General features: G+C 34.7%; 1 protein-coding gene across 1 annotated transcript in view; it reads right to left on the bottom strand.

Annotated features, from left to right (window-relative positions):
• Nucleotides 1-420: 420 nt before the first annotated feature.
• Nucleotides 421-19,853, bottom strand: part of LOC145684788 (trypsin-1-like) — a 63,159-nt gene continuing 43,726 nt past the window's right edge. The window contains exons 6-7 of the mRNA XM_081757158.1: nt 10,444-10,498; nt 421-637 (exon numbers count right to left, since the gene is read on the bottom strand). Coding sequence (XP_081613284.1) covers nt 516-637; nt 10,444-10,498 — 177 coding nt within the window. The 3' untranslated portion in view covers nt 421-515. The remainder of the gene's footprint in view (nt 638-10,443; nt 10,499-19,853) is intronic.

Genomic DNA, 19,853 nt, shown 5'->3' with positions numbered 1-19,853 from the left:
TACCCAATTTTTTGTGTTTGTTTGTTTGTCTGATTTTTCCCTAATAGTACAATAAATTAACATTTTCTATCTTTATCGCAGTAATGCTTAACTATTGTTCCTCCAATATCTGGAGCTGATAGCTGAACTTATTCAAAAAAATTAAAACAACGATATCTGTAGTTCATGGTAGTTTTCGTTCATGAATAACACATTTATCAATAAAATTATTGAGATTTATTTTCGATAATGTTCCATTCTAGTTGCATTCAATCTCTTTTTAATTTTCCAAATATTTGTTTGAATAGACCAAATTTATTCTTGGTCTAATATTAGCTTGTAACTTTACTTTCAACCAACTTTACTTTGAATATTTTATTAGTCCAATATGAAAACAATTCTAAACAAATATATATGTAACTGTGTAAGGAAAAGTATACTTTATGTACGATTCGATATCAAGACGTTGAGATCACATAAATGATATTTGATTTATTTGTTTTCTCCTGTTCATCTGAATATAGTCTTTTCTTTTCCTAATTGGCACAGTATTTTCCATCCGCTGATTTATTCTTAATCCAATCTATATAATATGGTACGCTAACGTAAACACCGGGATAGTCAGGATCTGCACATCCACGGCCCCACGACACAAGTCCTGTAAATTGAAAGAAATGTTTAGTCAGGAGAAAGACTCCGAAATTACATATTATTATTATTATTATTATTATTATTATTATTATTATTATTATTATTATTATTATTATTATTATTATTATTATTATTATTATTATTACTAACAGATTTCACAACGATTACGCAGTAAGGACACTTCACAGAATGTTTGGGCCATATGGATACATAAATTTTAGTTACATTGCTTTCATCAGCATTTACAGCTTTACCAAAAGTAACGCAACAGTGTGGAACATAAATACAGATCAAAAACTAATCTGAGTATAAATAGTACTCTTGTGTCTATATTCTAAATCAAATTCTAAAGTAACGATGTATTGCTCATCAGTATTTTGTCTTTCTGCACGAATTTTGTTAATAGTAATACAAGGGGAGCACCTGGAATTGGTATTCTTGGTGAAATCTCTCACTCAGTTCTACATATAATATCTTCGTGTCTTCTTTTGGTACAAAGAAAACTTCATTTTTTTACTGTTTCCTCAGAGAAGCTGTATATGCTAACAGCAAAACTCCTTTGTTCCAGAACCGATCTTTGGAAACTAGCTCTTTGCGGTAAACCGTTTAAATATTCAAACACTGCCACGGGCAAACAAAGTTGCCATGACTTCGTGTATGAAACTAGTATTTGTAATTTAAATGTGAAATTCTTGCTTATGATAGCACGCATTTACGGTAGTCCTTACAATTCTTATGTTATGCTACAAATCATCTGTAAAATATTCAATATTTGTTAAATTGGTAATGTACCCTCACGGAATGATAATGTGACGTGAGTTAAACGCAGAAACAAGTTGATCATACTCTTGTAATAAAATAGAATCAACGCTATGAACAATTCAGTATTAGATCTATTTCTTTTCACTATGGAAGAGAGTTCTGTAAATCATATTTCAAACTGCTACTTTTATATGATTCCTTCAACGAAACCATATAGCAACACCAAAAGAAAAGAATAGACTGTTGCTTGTCCAAAAGTAATTTCAGGTATTCACTCTGTGCCATATGCTGAAGAACTATATGTTCCACAACAACCGCATCTTACTCAAGTGTTACAACCGACGAAGAGCAAAACGCGGACAAACTAGTTCGAGGCATGGCAAATCCTTTTCAGGTTTATCGTGACTCACGATTCTGCCTTCGCAGGCAATATATCATCGTCGAATTACCATCTGATCGTTTAACAGCATTAAAGGGCTTTCTAAGGGAACTGGAGTTGTCACGAAAGGGTGTAGCCGGATGAGGCAGTGAAAAGTGCCCTTACACAGATTGCTGTGATATTTACACCAAAGAAACCTCATATCCAAAGATAACTTTGGTCAGAAAATCAACTTCAAATTTATTCGAATTTCGAAGTTATTGTTGAAAATTCGAAAATCAATAATTGTTCATTCTTCGGAAACTACTTACATTACAAGAATGAAACAAAATATGAATATATTTTGCTTGAAGGACCTTGCCAAAAACTAGAAACAATGTATTTCACCGTTCAAATTCCTAGTGAAAAGCGCGTCGAAAATATTCGAATTCAAATATTTTTGCTTTATGTTTGAATGAACACCTTCTAATTTCCACCATAGAAACCGCACCAGCCCACCTATAATATATTTTGACCATGGTTTGATACTCGCGGTGCAAGTTGGTGTAAAATGAGGAAACCAAAGCCGGACGCGGGCTAGCGATTCTCATGGCACAGGATGACATTTATTGTGTGAATCGCAACTTTCGAGATATAATCAGGGATAAAAGATTGGGGAAATGCGGGGAATGCCGTTTCCCCACTTCATGAAAATATCTGTGTCGTCCCTCCAGTTTCTAAAAATGTTACAATGGGCGAAGATAGGCACACTGAAAGATAAGCGCCTACACTAAAAGATAAGAGCAGGCAATTGACTACTGCTGAGGCGAACTTTTCCCGCTTTGTTACAAAAATCCGCTGGATTGTTGAGGCCATTCAAGGTATTCTTGGACAATTATTGCCTTCTACGTTACCAACTGGACAACACGTTGCTTCCTCAAGATGGATTGTTATATAAAAGTTTTGGCAATTGGCTTAATTCTGACAATAGCCTCGGCGAGGATGTTCAACAAATGGAACGATAGCCCATCGCAGAGAACACATTAGGATTAGAAATAGGAGAGCATAGTTAGGACAGGTGTACGCTCTCTTTCACAAAAGTCACATCTACGTACATTCTGGACTTATTGGAGTTGACAGAAAGAGACCTACATGTTCCTTTTACAAGGTCCTATCAGTTGTCACAGGCAGTTTCCTACTCGCCTGAAATGATGAACGAGAGCTCCTTTCGTGGCTAAGCAGTTATCATATGTGCCTTTTGGCATGGGAGCCCGGCAGTTGTTCCAATTACATTCTGGACTTCCTGGAGGGAGTTGACAGAAAGAGACCTGCAAGTTCCGTTTACAAGGTTCTATCAGTTGTCTCAGGCAGTTGCCTACTCGGCTGACATGATGAACGAGAGCTCCTTTCGTGGCTAAGCAGTTATCGTATGTGCCTTTGGCATGGGAGGCCCGGATTCGATTCCCGGCGAGAATTCATGTGGTTTGGATTCCACGTTAATCAGTAGGCCTGCGTCTCATATAAGCTCGCTGCTAAAAAGGACATTAAACTCAAACTCAATTCAACTCATGCAATGATGAATGAAGATAACAACATCAGTTTCCATTTCCTGAAAGAAAATATCCACACTGTTAAATTCGAGATAGAACTCGACAAATTAATACGAAGACATACAGGTGTTACTTGATTTTGTTCCAACTACAATAGGTTATTCGGCTCAGTGGTAGAGCGTTCACCTCTGGTGCATGGGGTCCCTGGTTCAAACCCTGCTCCCGCCAAGTGAACTTTGTGGTGGACAAACAGCGTGTGTGTAGGTTTTCTCGGGGTTCTCCCGTTTCCTCCCACTTTCTTCATTCCACCATTTCATTCATTTCTCATAATCACCGTCTCCTTTAGCCTAACCGGCATAACCGTGGGACGTAAAACTCAAAGATTTCATTTCATTTCAATAGGTTATTCGGGTCCAAAGCCATATAATTGTGAATGTGCACATGGGGATAGAACAGTTTGATGTTGTTAACACATCGATACAAACATTTATTACTTTTCATTTGCTCGATACGTGCTAAGATTTTTCGTCCTACAGAGATTTAAAGCAAATTGTGTGTTGCTGGTCTTGTCACTCTAGTAATAAACGCACATAATGATAAAGATTGAAAGTTCCACATACCGTGTCCATCATTTTCCCTCTAATGTTTTCTAATACAGGAAAGACATTCCAAAAACATTTTGAATATTTTTGTATTATCATCTTGTGCATTATAATATTTTGTACATTATATATGGGTATACATTATACGTGTATTAGGGACAATCAAAACCTTTGTTTTCTGTAAACCACGATTCAAAATATTGGTATTATACTGAGGAAGACTGAAAATCAATGGTACTAGGACTCTCACGCTATTTCTGGAAGAGGTACGATTAAGAGAATTATATTCCCAATTAGAACCATTCATGACGAGTCCGAAACTCAAACTCGACCATCTTTGACTTCTGACAGTATTCGTGCCGGCCAAAACGTCTATGGTGTAACGTGGGTTACATATCTTTCAGGCGTGGCCGACTTTAGATTTCTTCATTTTACACCAAGTTGCAGAGCGAGTATCAAACCATGGTCAAGACGTATTATAGGTGAGATGGTAGTGCTCCTATAGTTGAAAATTGAAGGTGGTTACTCAAACATAAAGCAAAAATATTTGAATTCGAATAATTTCGACGCGCTTTTTGCTAGAAATTTGAAGAGGGAAATGCATTGTTTCTAATTTTCTGTAAGACCTTTCAAGCAAAGTATATTCATATTTTGTTTCACCACCGTATCTTAAGTCATTTCCCAGCTATGAACACTTTTTGGTTTTCGAATTTTCAACAATAACTTTCAAATTCGAATGAATTTGATGTTGCTTTTCTGGCTTAAGTTATCTGGGTATGAGGTACCTTTGGTATAAATATTACAGCAATCCGTGTAAGAGCACTTTTCACCGTCTTTCCGGCTACTCTCTTTAGCAGAATTATTGGCATCCACCATACTCAGACAGTAGAGAGCTGTTGCTGAAGATGTTAAAGGATTTGTATTTCGAACACTTCAGACGCCCTTGAAAGAGTATTTTTTTCTGTGGAAAGGGCATAGTATGTAGTAAAATTATAACTGGACTTACGAGTAAACCTAACACAAAATTTAATCTCGATGAAAGGCAACTGTTCATAGACATGTCAAAATTAAGTCTGAAAGTTGTGTTAGTGAACAATGTAAATGTATTGCCATCAATACCAATCAGTTATGCAGTGCACTAAAAGAGACACATGTCATCATAGAAAAACTGCTGAAAGCCATTAGTAATCATTAATATAATTGGAATGTCTGTGGCGACTTCTAATTGGAATATCTTGGCCTGCAGCTCGGCAATGCAAAATACTTCTGTGATCTATGCGAGTGAGATAGCCGTAATGAGCTTCCCACTACGCAAAAACTGTGGGTACTCCGTAAATCTTTGGAACCACAAACAAAGTACGTTCAATATGTTCCTTTTGTTGGTAGATTTCAGCAGGATTTACTTCCTTCTTTACATATTAAACTGGTTTCAATCAAGATCTCCGTAAAAAGGTATGGTCCAAGCCGCTGATGCCTTCAAAACATTCTGCGTATATTTACTCAAACAATGTAATATCAGGAAAGGAATATTTATTGGCCATCATGTTTTACCACTTTTCAATGTTCCCGAATTTAATCCAATGTTAGAAGATAAAAAGGAGATTGCATGTTATTCTTTCTTAAAATGGAGACAATTTGCTTTAGAAAACGTGCGAACTCAAAACTACAAAGAACAAGTGGAGGAGCTAATATCTTCCTACCAAGCAATGGGGTGTTATATATGTCACAAAAATACAATATATTTTCAGAAAATTGCGCATCACCTAGGAATGACTATGGGAAACATTTTCACCAAATTATATCTTGAATGGCGAGAAATTCCAGGACCACTGAAGCAAACCTATGCTTGCAGATTATTGTTGGACCATATCAGAGAATGTTCCAGAATCCCAATGGAAGCGAGAGACAAAGAGGCATTGTTTGTAAAAACCACGACAGTTATGTTTTTACTCCTTCTATTTTGTATGCACGCACGCCTATTTGGTTATATTTAAGTAACAGGTTGTCTATAGTGACAGCTGTTCTCCTAAACATCACCCATGGAAGCGGTCCTCCGATTATACCAGCGCTAGTATTGGTAGTCAAAGGATACATACCTTACTGCGTTTCGTAACAGTTTATGTGCGCAAAAAATATAGCTTGAGTTTCATATAAAAATATTCAATGCATACTTTTCTCAACTATTTAAATCAAAATGTATGTTGTTCTGGGAGGTATGTAAAGTATTTCAACGTTGTATATTATTTATAATACCGTGTTTACTATACATTTATTTTCATTAATACTTATATCAAAAAATTGTGGAAATTATTAGAAGGGGATTAATACCTGAACTCAAAATTATCATATGACGCTTCATTCTGCTAAATTTCGTATTGGTGCATAATCTATGATCAATTTGCTACAAGAATGTGATAAAAACAGTTGCGCTTAGCTGCGCCTTTTTTTGTACGTTACGAATGAATAGCAAGTTGCAGTAAATGAATATCTAAGCATTTTATTAGTATTGTACAAAAAGTAAAAAAGTAAAAGCTAAAATTATTATAAAATACCGGAAAATGATTTTTATAAGGTACATACACATAAAATAATGAAGGACAACAAATAAAGAAAGAGAAAGTATACTTCAATATAACATAGAAAAGGAAACTTGATGCATACATATTTTATTTTCCATTATTTTATAATTCATATGAAATATATACAATAAGTTGAATTAAATAAAATTAAATGATTTTGTAATACAAGATCTACCCAATTCAGTACCATTAATACTTTTTCTCAGGATTACATTATCTAAAACATTTCACAGTTTCGAGCAATTACACCGAAATCCAATTTCCGTAAAGATTGTGCGGGATCCTTTTTACGAGTCCTGTTCAATTTCACTAGGCAAGTTTTACTATATGCTTATGTCAGAAATGTTCGTTTACTTTTCTCAGTATATGTATTCTTAATTCACAGATAATTGGTGCATTCTAATCTTTTTTATTTGTAAATTACTATATAGACTGTATTTTTATATATACACCCGAAGAAACCAAATGTATTCAAGAAGCCATCGACGCTTGCGGAGCTAAAAACATTAAAAGCAAACTTGTGTTTATCAATACTCCTTTCAGTTCAATTTCAAAGATCATATCGAGGTTAGAAAAGCGATGATTTGGACTTCTTATTGCATTTGAGCTGTTTGATTCAATAACGAAAGAGACTCCGCCACAACCAATTCGACAACCATTTCTTCGAGAAGCACAGTCAATTGACGAAAAAAGTCCTGACATATAATTCTTTTTTAATGTAAATAAAGTATTCCTGGGCACAACGACGTACGAATTTCAAATTTATCGGCAGTAACAGTCTCCTTGAAATACTATCCCTTAACGACCCGTGGCACGGAAGGAACATTTTCGATGTACAGTAATGTTTTGATTGACTAATGCAGGATTTTTACCACAAAATACCGAAAACTACATAGTTGCGTATTGTAGCATGAATGCATCATAGTTAGACACCAAATATATGTAGTTCAAGTAATACCACTTCTTTTCTATATAGATAATAAAATTTCTTATTTAAAATTAGCTTTTGATTGGTGCAAATTTATTCTTTTCATTGCATATTTGCATATTTTTAGTACATATTTTCGTGATTTTAACGCATATTTGCATTCATATTTTGCCGTTTTTTAGTGCATATCGATCCGAAGTCTAGTTATTGTACATTGATGTTATCCATTGAGATTTTCAACGTTCTATTATTCCAGTTTATAAATTGGCATTTAAAATTTATATAGTTTTACTCTTTTACCTATTGAGGACCTTCTATATATATATATATATATATATATATATATATATATATATATATATATATATATATATATATATATATATATGTTAATCTTTCTTTTTTTTTACTCTATAGGAGTGATAATCTTTTAGCGTACGTTCCAGGTTTGTGGTGTAATCCGACGTATTGAGACAATATATTTAGTTTTATTCGGCCCATTCCTGCCCTTATTATAACAACGAAAGGAGTTTTCAATACTCTCTTTCTCAGAGACGTTTACTGAAGTCTAATTTTGTATTAGGTAGTAGGTACGTTACAAATTGCACTTCAACTCGAACCAATTCAGCGGTTTTATCATCATTTTCGTATTCAGTAGTCACATTTTCATAAGAAAGTGTAGTTTTCATGTCAGAAGCATGAAAGAATTGAAATTTGTTTGTCCAGTTACTTTTTGTTTTTGCTGTGCAGTTACTAATAATTACAGCTATTTTAGACAAATAATATTTAAATATAGTATACAATTTCATACACATTTCAAAAAGATTATTTCTTTTTAAGTTCGTTCTGGCAATACTCCGAAAGCATTCTCAGCTGTTTTTTTCTGTTTCTTTTCTCTCTTTGTTTCTTTTCTGAATTTCATCCAGAAGTGTCTAGAATCATTCCTCGTCACGCGAGATCCACAAAGGATATAAAAAGGGATATTTTAATCACATTTTAAATTTTAATACATTCGTCAATGACTTGCGTATCTCTGGAAATTGATAAAAGCTCTTCATTGTGTTCGTTCAGTGATTATAAATATTTTAAATATTTACGTCTTTTATAGTACAAATCATGTAACATAAAAATGATGTTTAGATCAAAGATTTGGGTGCACTAGTGTTGCACACAAATATGAGATATTTCTCTTCCCGTACTGACTCGGTTGTATTGAAAACAATCCCGAAATTGTTATACGTATTTCTCATCTCTTCTTTAATTAAGAGAAATGTATTCATCATCACAAATCTAATCTCTAGTGCTTTTTCATGACTATATACAAAACGAGACAGAATTCGTCCAACAGATACAAACTCTTTTCCAGACCAGAGTACAGTTCTTCTTGCATTCCCACTTCCATTTTTTGAGACGTAACATACCCAAATTTAGTTTCATGGACTACACTACTTTTCATTTTTGAGACGAGAAATGTCTCGTCTCGTGAGCATTATAACTTATAATGCTTAGCCCAATTCCTAATTCGTAATACACTACTGTACTCTTGTTTTGTAATTGCAGTTTTATTGTTTAGAAAACACCTACAAAATAACTGACCACTCCACATCTACTCTTTTCGCAAAGTAGTTCTATGAGTGTCGCAGCGAACGTTTCGGAAATTTAGTATTGGGAGGCTTGTATTATGTTACAAATGTTATATTTGCGAAGTATGGTATGTGTTCAACCTACTAGTAGCTTTCCAACTAATAATGGTTATTTCTTGCTTCACAAGAACAATTTGTAATGAGAAGATGATAAAAAATTAGATTTGACCAAAAAGCATTTTCGCACAAAGATTTATAACGACTTTACACAAGTTTAACGCAAGAAAAATGTATTAGTCGAGTTAGTGCTACATTTAGTAATAAAGCCTCATCTAAAACAATTATTTAAATTTGGCCGTGACAGCCTCTGTGACAAAGTTAGTGAAGGTCGCGTAGTGACAGTCATAGCGCAAGAGAACTTTTTCATTGCACATGAGCTAATTGAGTGTGATTAACCTATGACACACTGTCAAATTAGGCACATTTAGATATTGGCATGAGTCGAATACAAACAATAATTTATGACTATGGATATTTGTATGTGAAAAAGTTATGTTCTCGTTGGATACCTCACGTTTAAACTCAAGAGCCATAAGAAGTCCCTGTGATGTGATGCAAAACTATCCTCAAAACTATGCAAAACTATGCTCAAAGCAGGAACATCAAATCATATGTTGCAAAGTTATCTTAGGTGATAAAATCTAGAACCTCTATTCACATGAATCGGAAACTTAACCGAAAGTCTGCTGTTTGGGTGTTCCAAGATGAGTCGATACCAACAAAAGTTGTTAGTTTAGGCAGTATTGTAAAACAAAAGGCTGCTACATTTTTCTGGAAATCTGGACACATCACTACTATCGCCTTGGGGGATCGCAGAACAGTTAATGTTGAAGTGTATACTGCATTTTTTTTTTTTTTTGTCAAATGTAGTCAATATACCTAGATCACACAATTTCAATAGTCGCATCATTTGGAATCAAGATAATGCGAGCTCTCAGAGAGCATCTCAAACACTGGAGCTTCTGAAAATAAAACTCTTGAATTCATATCTCACTCTGCTTATTCACCCGACCTAGCGACCAACGATGTTTTATTTTTCTAACCATCAAAAGTAAAATGGATGGGTAGCTCTTTCTAAACCCAAAAGAGGAAGTGCAAACATGCGTAATGTTTGTATCTGAGATACCAAGTGCTGAGTGTCATAACTGCTTCACCAGTTGTTTCATTTGAATAGATAAATGTATTGTTAGTTAAGAGCGAATGCTTTGAAAAGCAATAAATAGGATAATTCTGGCTATCAGTGTTCTGTTAGATTCCCGAAACTTCAGTGCAAGCCTCTTAGATATTTATTAATATATAAGTAACCTGCATAGAACCTACCTGAAACAAAACATTGAGGCAAAACAAGATATTAATTGATAGACAAATAGATAATAATTCAATATACACACCGAGAACATACATTCTGTTATTTTCTCTCAACATGGCGGGTCCTCCACTGTCCCCCTGGAAAAATAAATTTCATTTTATGGAAATTATAGAAGAGAAAATTATGAGAAGTATTTCTTACTACATTATATTAATATGATATTTCAATTAATTCTCATTTCTCTTTTCTCACATTTCGTAATTTTCCAATTATATTTTATATGTTGTATGCATGTGTTTATTTGTGTTGTTTTTCTCACGGCATTGTACTTAAGAATCCTGGAAATTTAAATGTACGGTACACGTATATATAGATACAAAATGTTAAAGGCAAGTAATATGCTCTGGTCATGAATTTCTGCAAACACTTCAATAATAGGTATTAATACATATTGTAGGGAACATGTAATTTCGTAAGAAACTTCATTATTCAGACACTGTACTTCGGCGAAAAATCTAAACTAATTATATTGAGATAATATAAGTAATTCTGTCCATATGAAAAATCGGAAACAACAGCTTAATTTTTGGGGAAGAGGGTTCACGTTCACATTTCTATGTTAATTTAGTTTCTTTATCAATTGTTTATTGTTATTGACAGAATAAACTGATAAAAATCCGTTCTCCGGAAAGCGGTATATTGTACAAATATACGGAATCCTTAAGTTTACTACAGAAATCATTATAGAGAATACGTTATCTATATGCTGCATATGATCTGCCCTGAGATGTTACATCATGCCGTTGCAGGATGTCTGACATCTAACATTCTTCCGTATATTACACATGTATACGTATGTTAAATACGTCAGCTATATGTTACATCCGTCTGTCTGTATGTGAGATCCTTACCACTTATACACAGTTCTTTCGTTCGTACGGAAAGTACGTTTTTCGTATTTATAACGAAAATATGTATCAAATGTACTTTTTGAGTGACACGTTTGCTATACTTTAAGTCCAAAACAACATAATTTCCACATGTAACCTAATTTTTTTTTCATCCGTTAACGGCTAACTGATTTTGAATAAAGCTCCCACATTTCGTAAGAAAGAGACTTCACGTTCATATACACAATATCCGATTTGACAATGCCGTATTGACTTGAAAAATGAATATAGATATACACAACAAACTGCAGTTATCTTCCGGCCCTCCTGTTTCATTTATTTTTATGATTTTAGTATCAATTAATGTTTAATTTCTTGCAATAAAAGTAATTTTTCTTTGTATTACAGTAGAAATATAACAACAGTTAAAAATATTTTCTGTTCGTTTTAGTGATATTGTATTGTTTGAATATTCACACAATCAAGGGCGAAAACTCAAATCGAATTTTCTTTTTCACTAGTGCATATTGTAAAATAAGAGGAAAGTAATCCTTGTATGTAACTTTGTATTTTCTTTCTTCCTTCCTTTATTTATTTAGAAATACACCCTCCATTCCAAAAGAAACCGAACGTTTTAAAAAACAAAAAAGCAATGTACATTTTGGTACAAATCATTTTTATTAATCAATGTATTCCCCTTCTGCATCGATACACATATTTGCACGCTCCAACAAGTTGTCAAACGACTTCTCCATGTCCTTTATTGGAATGGTCTTTAGGACGGCGGTCGTCGCCTTCTCAATGGCATCAATCGATGCGTGCCACTTTCCTTTCATCGCCAAATACAGTTTCGGGAACAGATAGAAATCGCACGGAGCGAGATCTGGTGAATAGGGCGGATGATGCAACCGAATAATGTGATTTTTGACCAAAAATTCAGTTACAAGTCGCGAACGATGTGATGGTGCATTATCGTCCAAAAGAGTCCAACTGCCGATTTCGCGATATTCGGGCCGAATACGACGAATTCTTGCCAGCAAACGCTTCATGACGCCCAAGTAAAACTCTCCAGTGACTGTCTGGCCGGGCGGAACAAATTCTTTGTGGATAATTCCTTTTGAATCGTAAAAACAAATCAGCATCACCTTAACTTTTGACTTCACCAAGCGACTTTTTTTGGGTGTTCCTTCATCCGGCGCTCTCCATTCAGCACTTTGCCGCTTTGTTTCGGGCTCATATTCAAAACACTACGTCTCGTCACCAGTTACAATCGATTTCAAGAAGTTTCGATCCTGCCGAGCATTTTTAACGATGTCTTTGCAATGCGCAATTCGATCAACTTTTTGGTCTTCGGTGAGTTTGTGTGGTACAAACCGCGAATTAACCTTCTTAAGGCCCAAAACTTCGGTCAAAATGCGGTATGCGGTTGTTTGAGGAATGCCTAATTCCATTTCAATAACTTTCACCGACGATTTTTTGTTATGTTTGATGAATTCACGCACTTTTTCGATGTTTTCTTCCGATAATCCGGTTCTGGGACGGCCTGATCTTTCGTCATCATCCAGCGTCTCTCTACCCGATTTGAATCGCCTGAACCACTCGCAAACTTGCGTACGGGATAGACACTCATCACCATATGCATTTTGTAGCATTTGGTGTGTTTCACTAAAAGTTTTACCCAGTTTAACACAAAACTCAATTGCAGCTCGTTGTTTGAAACTCATTTTCCGACCGATGTACACAACACACTGACAGTTGAAACGCAATAACTTTGTTGCCGTGCATCCAAATGTCATGACATTTATACCAGTTGTCAATGAAGGACTACGCCATCTACCGGTAAAATATTACAACAGATGGCACTAGTGGTACTATTTGTTTTCAAAAGTTCGGTTTCTTTCGGAATGGAGGGTGTAAATGCAATTATTTAACGATTCAAGTCTTTCTTTGCATCATTATTATCATCATAGGTATTCTGCGTTTATTGGCAGGTCACTTGCCGCAGCTGAGAAGCTTCCATGCTCCACAGTCCTCCGGTAACTTCCTCGTCTTCGCGTATGATCTTTCTGTTTTTATATCATCCATTAATTGTAGTCTCCTTTGCCCCCTCCCTCTTTCTCCCACCACCATACCCTCTAGGACGTCCCTCATGATACAATCTCTTCTTAGGCAATGTCCGAACTAGTTTCTCTTCCTCTTCCTAATAATATATAAAAGTGTTCTTTTCTCACCCACAATTTCTAACACTCTCTCATTCGTTTTCCGCTCGACCCAACTAATTCTTCCCATTCTTCTTCACACCCACATTTCGAAGGCTTCCAGTCGATTTTTACCACTTTTACGTAATGTCCACGTTTCCGCCCCATACAGTACAACACTCCACAGGAAGCATGTTATGAGTCTTTTTCTCAACTCTTTATTCAAGGTCCCACAAAACAGACTTTTCTTCCTCCTAAAGGCTTCTCTCGCCATTCCTATCCTTGCTTTTATTTCACGTTCGCACTTCACGTTATTACTAAGAATACTACCCAGATATCGAAAAATATTCACTTGTTCTATTTTCTCACTTTCGTACTTTTATATTTGACACAGATCCCTTCGTTCCAATTACCATGGCTTTTGTCTTTCTAACATTTATTTTTATCCCATATTCTTCAAAGCCCTTTCTCATTTTTTCTAACATTCTATTGATTTTCTTTTCAGATTCTGCAACAAGCGCCATATCGTCTGTAAATCTTATGCATCTAATCATTCTACCTCCTACCGAAATGCCATCATCATCATGTAAACTCTTTTTTACTATCTCTTCTAGATAGACGTTAAATAGTGTTGGTTAGAGGCAGCATCCTTGTCGAACTCCCCTTCCAATTGCACTCTCTTCCGTCAGTTCTTTCCCTATCCTAACACTTACTTGTTGGTTCATGTATAAGTTTCTTATGAGTCTTCTATCTTTCCATTCCAACCCTATCTTCGTTAGAACTCCCAACAACAATTCCTAATTCACGCGGTCAAAAGCCTTTTCTAGATCAATAAATATAACATACACCTCTTTCCCTTTTTTTATAAATCTTTCACCGATCGCCCTTAATAATCCAATTGCATCTCTTGTGCCCTTGCCTCTTCTGAACCCGAACTGCTCCTTCTCAACTTCTTTATTTGTTCTTTCATTCAACCTTCTGTTCAGTATTCGGAGCAGAATTTTAGCTGCATGAGATATGAGACTAATAGTTCTATAATTCTCACATCTCTTTGGGTTCGATTTCTTAGCCATCGGTATCATGATCGTTTTCAGAAAGTCTTTTGGCCATTCTCCTGTTTCATATATTTCATTGCATCTTTCTTTGCAGGAGATTTAAAACGAAAATTCATTCAACTTTATATAAAACGTTAATACAAAGGTACGCGTAATATACGTTTACTTTATTTTGTTTTATTTTTGTATTTTCTATAATATTAAAATTTGTACGTCGGGGTGAGGAGAGACTAAGCATTAAATCCTATCTTGGTTAGTTTAAGTTTTTGGATTACATGTGTTCAATGTGGACTCCTGCACCTGCACGGAAACACTTTAAGTCGATGGTGGAGTTCTTTCCATACGTTGAGTACTGATATAACTTGATAAATGATTGATTACTTGTTGAAACTAAATCAAAAATGCGTACACTTTTATGAAGTGTTGTGAGCCTCTTAATAACGCTATATGGTTATTGGACTCGTTTACAGTCAGGAAGACACGCGTTTGATTCCTGGTGGGAAACCTTAGTGTATTGGATCTTCATGACTCATATAGCCTCGGTGCTGAAAGGAACTCTAAGCTTCAATCCAACCAACTAAATTTATGAAATATTGTCTGTTATTTTAAAATTTCGTCACTTCCTTTCTCGGAAAGATTGAACTAACTAGGATAATTCGTATATAAAATTAGAAAAAAAAAATAAGAAAAGAACGAGGTTATGATAGCCTAAACCTACACTAGGAATTGACGTGGAAGCTTAAATACATATGAAAGTATGCATATATTCTTTAGTAAAGTTCTTAGTGTTACCGATAGGTTAGCCGGGAAATTCCAAGCAATGCCTTTAGTTTATGAGGCAAAATTTCCATATACTACACGCATGTTTCCAAGCTACACTTTAGAATTATTATATATTGAGTTTATGCCCTGTTTGTATTTGATTTATCCTTACTTTTGGAGCGGGAGACCCGGTTTCGATTCCCGGTGGAACCTCATGTGGTTCGTATTTCATCTTAAGTTGTAGGTAAAATTCTCGTGTATCCTCGCTGCTGAAAGGGAACCTAAGCACAAATAAAACTAAATAAAGAAGCTCTTCATCGTTTTCTTCCTATTATTATTATTATTATTATTATTATTATTATTATTATTATTATTATTATTATTATTATTATTATTATTATTACTATTGTTAATAACGCTGTGCATTATTCAAACGATTGATCCTCCTTCTCACTAATTTGAACACCGAACTGTAGGCGCAAGACTCTATATCCTCCAGAGCATAAGCAATGTTTTATAAAAATCTGAGTGAGTCTAATAAATATTTAGGAAAATATGTTCCCTAAGTATTGGCTCTTTTCAGCTGGCCAATTTGTATTTAGTCAGAGATTAGATAGTTGTTCCTATAATGTAGGATTCAAATTAGTAAGAAAAAGGATCACTCGCTTCAACAATACATACCATCCAGTTCTTTCATGATCCGACTGTTTTATGATAACTCTCGCAAATTTTATCCAATTTTGGCGAATCTTGGTATGTACCTCCCTTCTACTTTCAAAAATAACCTTGTTCTTTCTTGTTGCATGCAGAACATCAGGTACAAGAGGTAGAGGAATAAGATCAAAGGAGTTTGTTTACAGTATGTATGCAAGATAATTTTCTAACAAAACGAATAAAAGAAAATTCGATTAATGAAAATCTTTGAGTATATTTTCTTTAAAGTATTGTGAATATCCTCCCCAACTTGCTATTCAAATCTGCTATCAATGGAAGTATGAATTCATCCAGTCTCGATAAATTTCAGAAGTATCCTCCAGAATACACCATATATAGAAATGCTAGGTTTATATGTATGTTGTCAAGAAAAGTTTAAATGTTTGTAGCCAATCCTTTGGACAGTGAGTTCTCGGGAACCATAGTCTCTAGAAAGATGCTGTTTTCACTGATTGATTGATAATTTTGTGTATTTTTTTTTAGTTCTAATTGAACATTTAAAAATGGCTGTTATTTCTTTATTACATTTTTAGGGGTACACTGGAAGTGCTGAAATTTTAAGAAAGTAAAGCAACATGTCCTACGAGTTATACATTCTAACACCACACCTTTGTATACGGGATTTGTAAATCTCTCCGGCGTTTGTGTCATGGCCAAATGACAATGAAAAACGAAGGATAAATCCTTTATCTAACAAGTAAGATTAATCTTTATTATTTGGAGTGTTTTGGCCAATGAACACTGTATATCAGTGACATTATAATTAACTGTGTATGTAATGAGTTGATTTTTAGTTTAGCGTCCCTTTCAGCAGCGAGGCTATATGAGACGTGGACCTACTGATTAACGTGGAATCCGAACCACATGAGCTCCCGCCGGGAATCGAACCCGGGTCTCCCACGCCAAAGGCGCGTACGCTAACCGCTTAGCCACGGAGGAGCTCTGTGTATGTAATGTATTTGCTTATTACATACTGCATGCAAAACAAAAGAAAACACTGATCATACAACTCCAACCGGAAGTAGGCTCAAATTTTGCAGTGTGAGATATTGAAAACATAACCAAAAAAAATCTCCATTTTATGGTATCCCTTGCCGATTTTTATCAAGGCGTTTTTCACTTGTGTTTGTAAGGGGACATGTACAGATGTTGTGAGGAACCACAAGGAGATTCATGCTCATATGTGAATGATGCGCTGTGGAGAGAGTGGAGGTTCATCTATTTTTCTTTTTTTTAAAGTGATCGACGTGGTCGTGATGCGCCACACATTTTCTTTCTCTTCCCGTCCATTCCCCCTGTACGGAGTTGAAATCAGTAGAAAGAAAAAGTGTATTTACCACTCTAGATCCACCATCATTTTTTTTAAAGTTCAACAATAAACTTTCTAAACTCCATTCGGCTTTGATACAATATACAGTGTGTTTCCTTTGAATCTTTTCGGTAGTCCCCAGTGCTTAGGATTATAATCCTCAAAAATGAGCCTTGTATTCACTCCTTTGATTTGGTGCGAATTTCCCCAAATCATATATATATGCATCTTGATAATTTCCGATGCAACTGTTCGATTTTGGTGTAGTATGACTAACGTTTTCTCTAAGGTTTCTTAATCACTGGGGCAACCATAAAGTATAATAGAATTTTTCACCTATGGTTGGTACCATATCTGTGATTTTTACCACTTTACATATCCAAATTTGCTAATTTTATAAGCGTATTAAAGAATGAATTACAGAAATAAAGCATAAAGCTTAATGCTTTTTATTCCAGAACCTTATGTATGTACATCAAAGAAAAATATGTTAATATATTTTGTGCCAAAGAAAATAACGATCAACAAAGGCTGTTATCAATGCTGCAACCAATGGAAATCAAATACCAATCGCCTTTACACGTAACAATGAGAAATACAAATTCCTCCTCTCTTCTCATCTTCCGCTCACAAGGATTTTTTAAAAATGTATCCTCACTTTGTGTTAAAAGGCAGGCAAGGCTGGTTGTGCTTATTCCAAGATGCCAAAATCAAGAGTTTATGCGATCTCAATGAGTAAGAGAATACTCAACTGACCATTTCAAAGTACAAGGCGGTAATCTACTTTGTACTCTTTGTTCTCAATTCATTAAATATGAAACGCCTATTGTGTATCTTCATGTTTCTTCTTGGAAACATCGCTTAAGGAAAACTACACAAAATGATGCAGTATTTATTGATGTAATTTAGTGGGGAAAATAATAGTTTCATATACATTTTTAATAGAAATGCTTAAAATGAAGTATAATTTAAGGAAGAGCATATTAAGGCATAATTTTAGGAAAAGCATAATAAAGCATAATGTAAGGGAAAATAACGCATAATATGCTGCTGTATAAAGCATAAAGTTGGTTGTTCTATTAATAACTCACTATACATATAGCTGAAATCAGAAAAGAATAACGTAGTGCTATTCCTCCTCGAACACACATACAAGTTATAATAGAGATCCACTATAACTTAGATAAAAGTCATTTGATCTTGATGCAATATTATGTATCCATTTCTTTAATTTCTCGTAATCTTCTGTATTTGGTATTACAATCAGACAAGAATGAATGGCTAATTGTGTCATGTAACGGGATATAGATTACTCCTAACCTCTTCAAAAATATATTCGAGATATATTTCGCAACATATTAGATTTTTATTAAATATGGCTTAAAGGTTTTAAGGTTTCACAATCAATGTCAGTATTTGGATTTAAAATGCAGCGAAAACTAGAGATTGACCTTCTCTCCACCCAGTTTAAAATAAAAATGTTCTGTAGTAACTTTTGTAAATATTATTCGATATTAACACAATATGATGCGTGTGCTTATTGAAAGTTTTTAGATAATCCTTAATATTGCAGTTGAATTCAATCAAATATCAGGACTGACTCACTACCTCACTTTTGGGGACGCGGTGGCTCAGTGCTAGAGCGTTCACCTCCGGCGCTTGGGGTTCCTGGTTCTATCCCAGCACGCACCGTGTGGACTTTTTGGTGGATAAACACCGTGCTCGTGGGTTTTCTCAGAGTTCTCCCGTTTCCTCCCACTTTCTTCATTTCATCATTTCACTCCTCTCATCATCACCGGCCTAACCTGCTGGCATAACCGTGGGGTGTAAAACTTAAAGATTTCATATAATTTCATTTCAGTACCCCACTCGAAGATTTAAATATAAATGTTCTAATAACTGCCGTAAAATGTGCAGTTTTGTCGAATATGGTAGACAAATTATTATTATTATTTTATTTCTTATTTGTTTAGAAATTCCAATCGCTTACATTGCTTCCAATTGAAATAAGCCAATAAGGAAAGAGTACGTTCTCCCTAATTTTATACACTATATTTTTTTTCTGAATATATATTGAACACGCTCAATTTTTTATATAACATTGTGTATATTTTGTCAGAAATTAGAGACTTACTGTTAGAGTATAGGGTTGAAATTAGTGAGAGGGAAGATCGCTGGCTTCACCAAAGCGTACCATTCCTATTTATTATATAATGTATTTCGAAGCAGAAATATTAAATATGCAATTGTGTAATAGTAAAATATACGAAGTGGCCCAAAAGTACGTATATAGACCGGCATCTATCAAGTATGACATTTTAATTGATTAAGATATGAATTAATTTGCCTCGGTTTGTTCCTAGCTTAAGGTATAAGTGAAAATAAATCAAGAACAGATAAGGAAGAAATTAAATCAATACCTGTTATTAGTAACAATCAGTAAATGATATAAAATGCACTGAGAAAAAAATGTATGTAGCTTACCGGTACGTAAAATCGTATGTTACATTTGTAAATTCTTTAACTTTTGGACTTATACAGAAAGCATTATAAAACATTCGTTT

Source organism: Thermobia domestica, chromosome 5, assembly GCF_964235325.1.
Source record: "Thermobia domestica chromosome 5, izTheDome1.hap1.1, whole genome shotgun sequence".
Classification (NCBI taxonomy): Eukaryota; Metazoa; Arthropoda; class Insecta; order Zygentoma; family Lepismatidae; genus Thermobia; species Thermobia domestica.
Note: the sequence above shows the minus strand (reverse complement) of the source record. Positions and strands in the feature narration are given on the sequence as shown.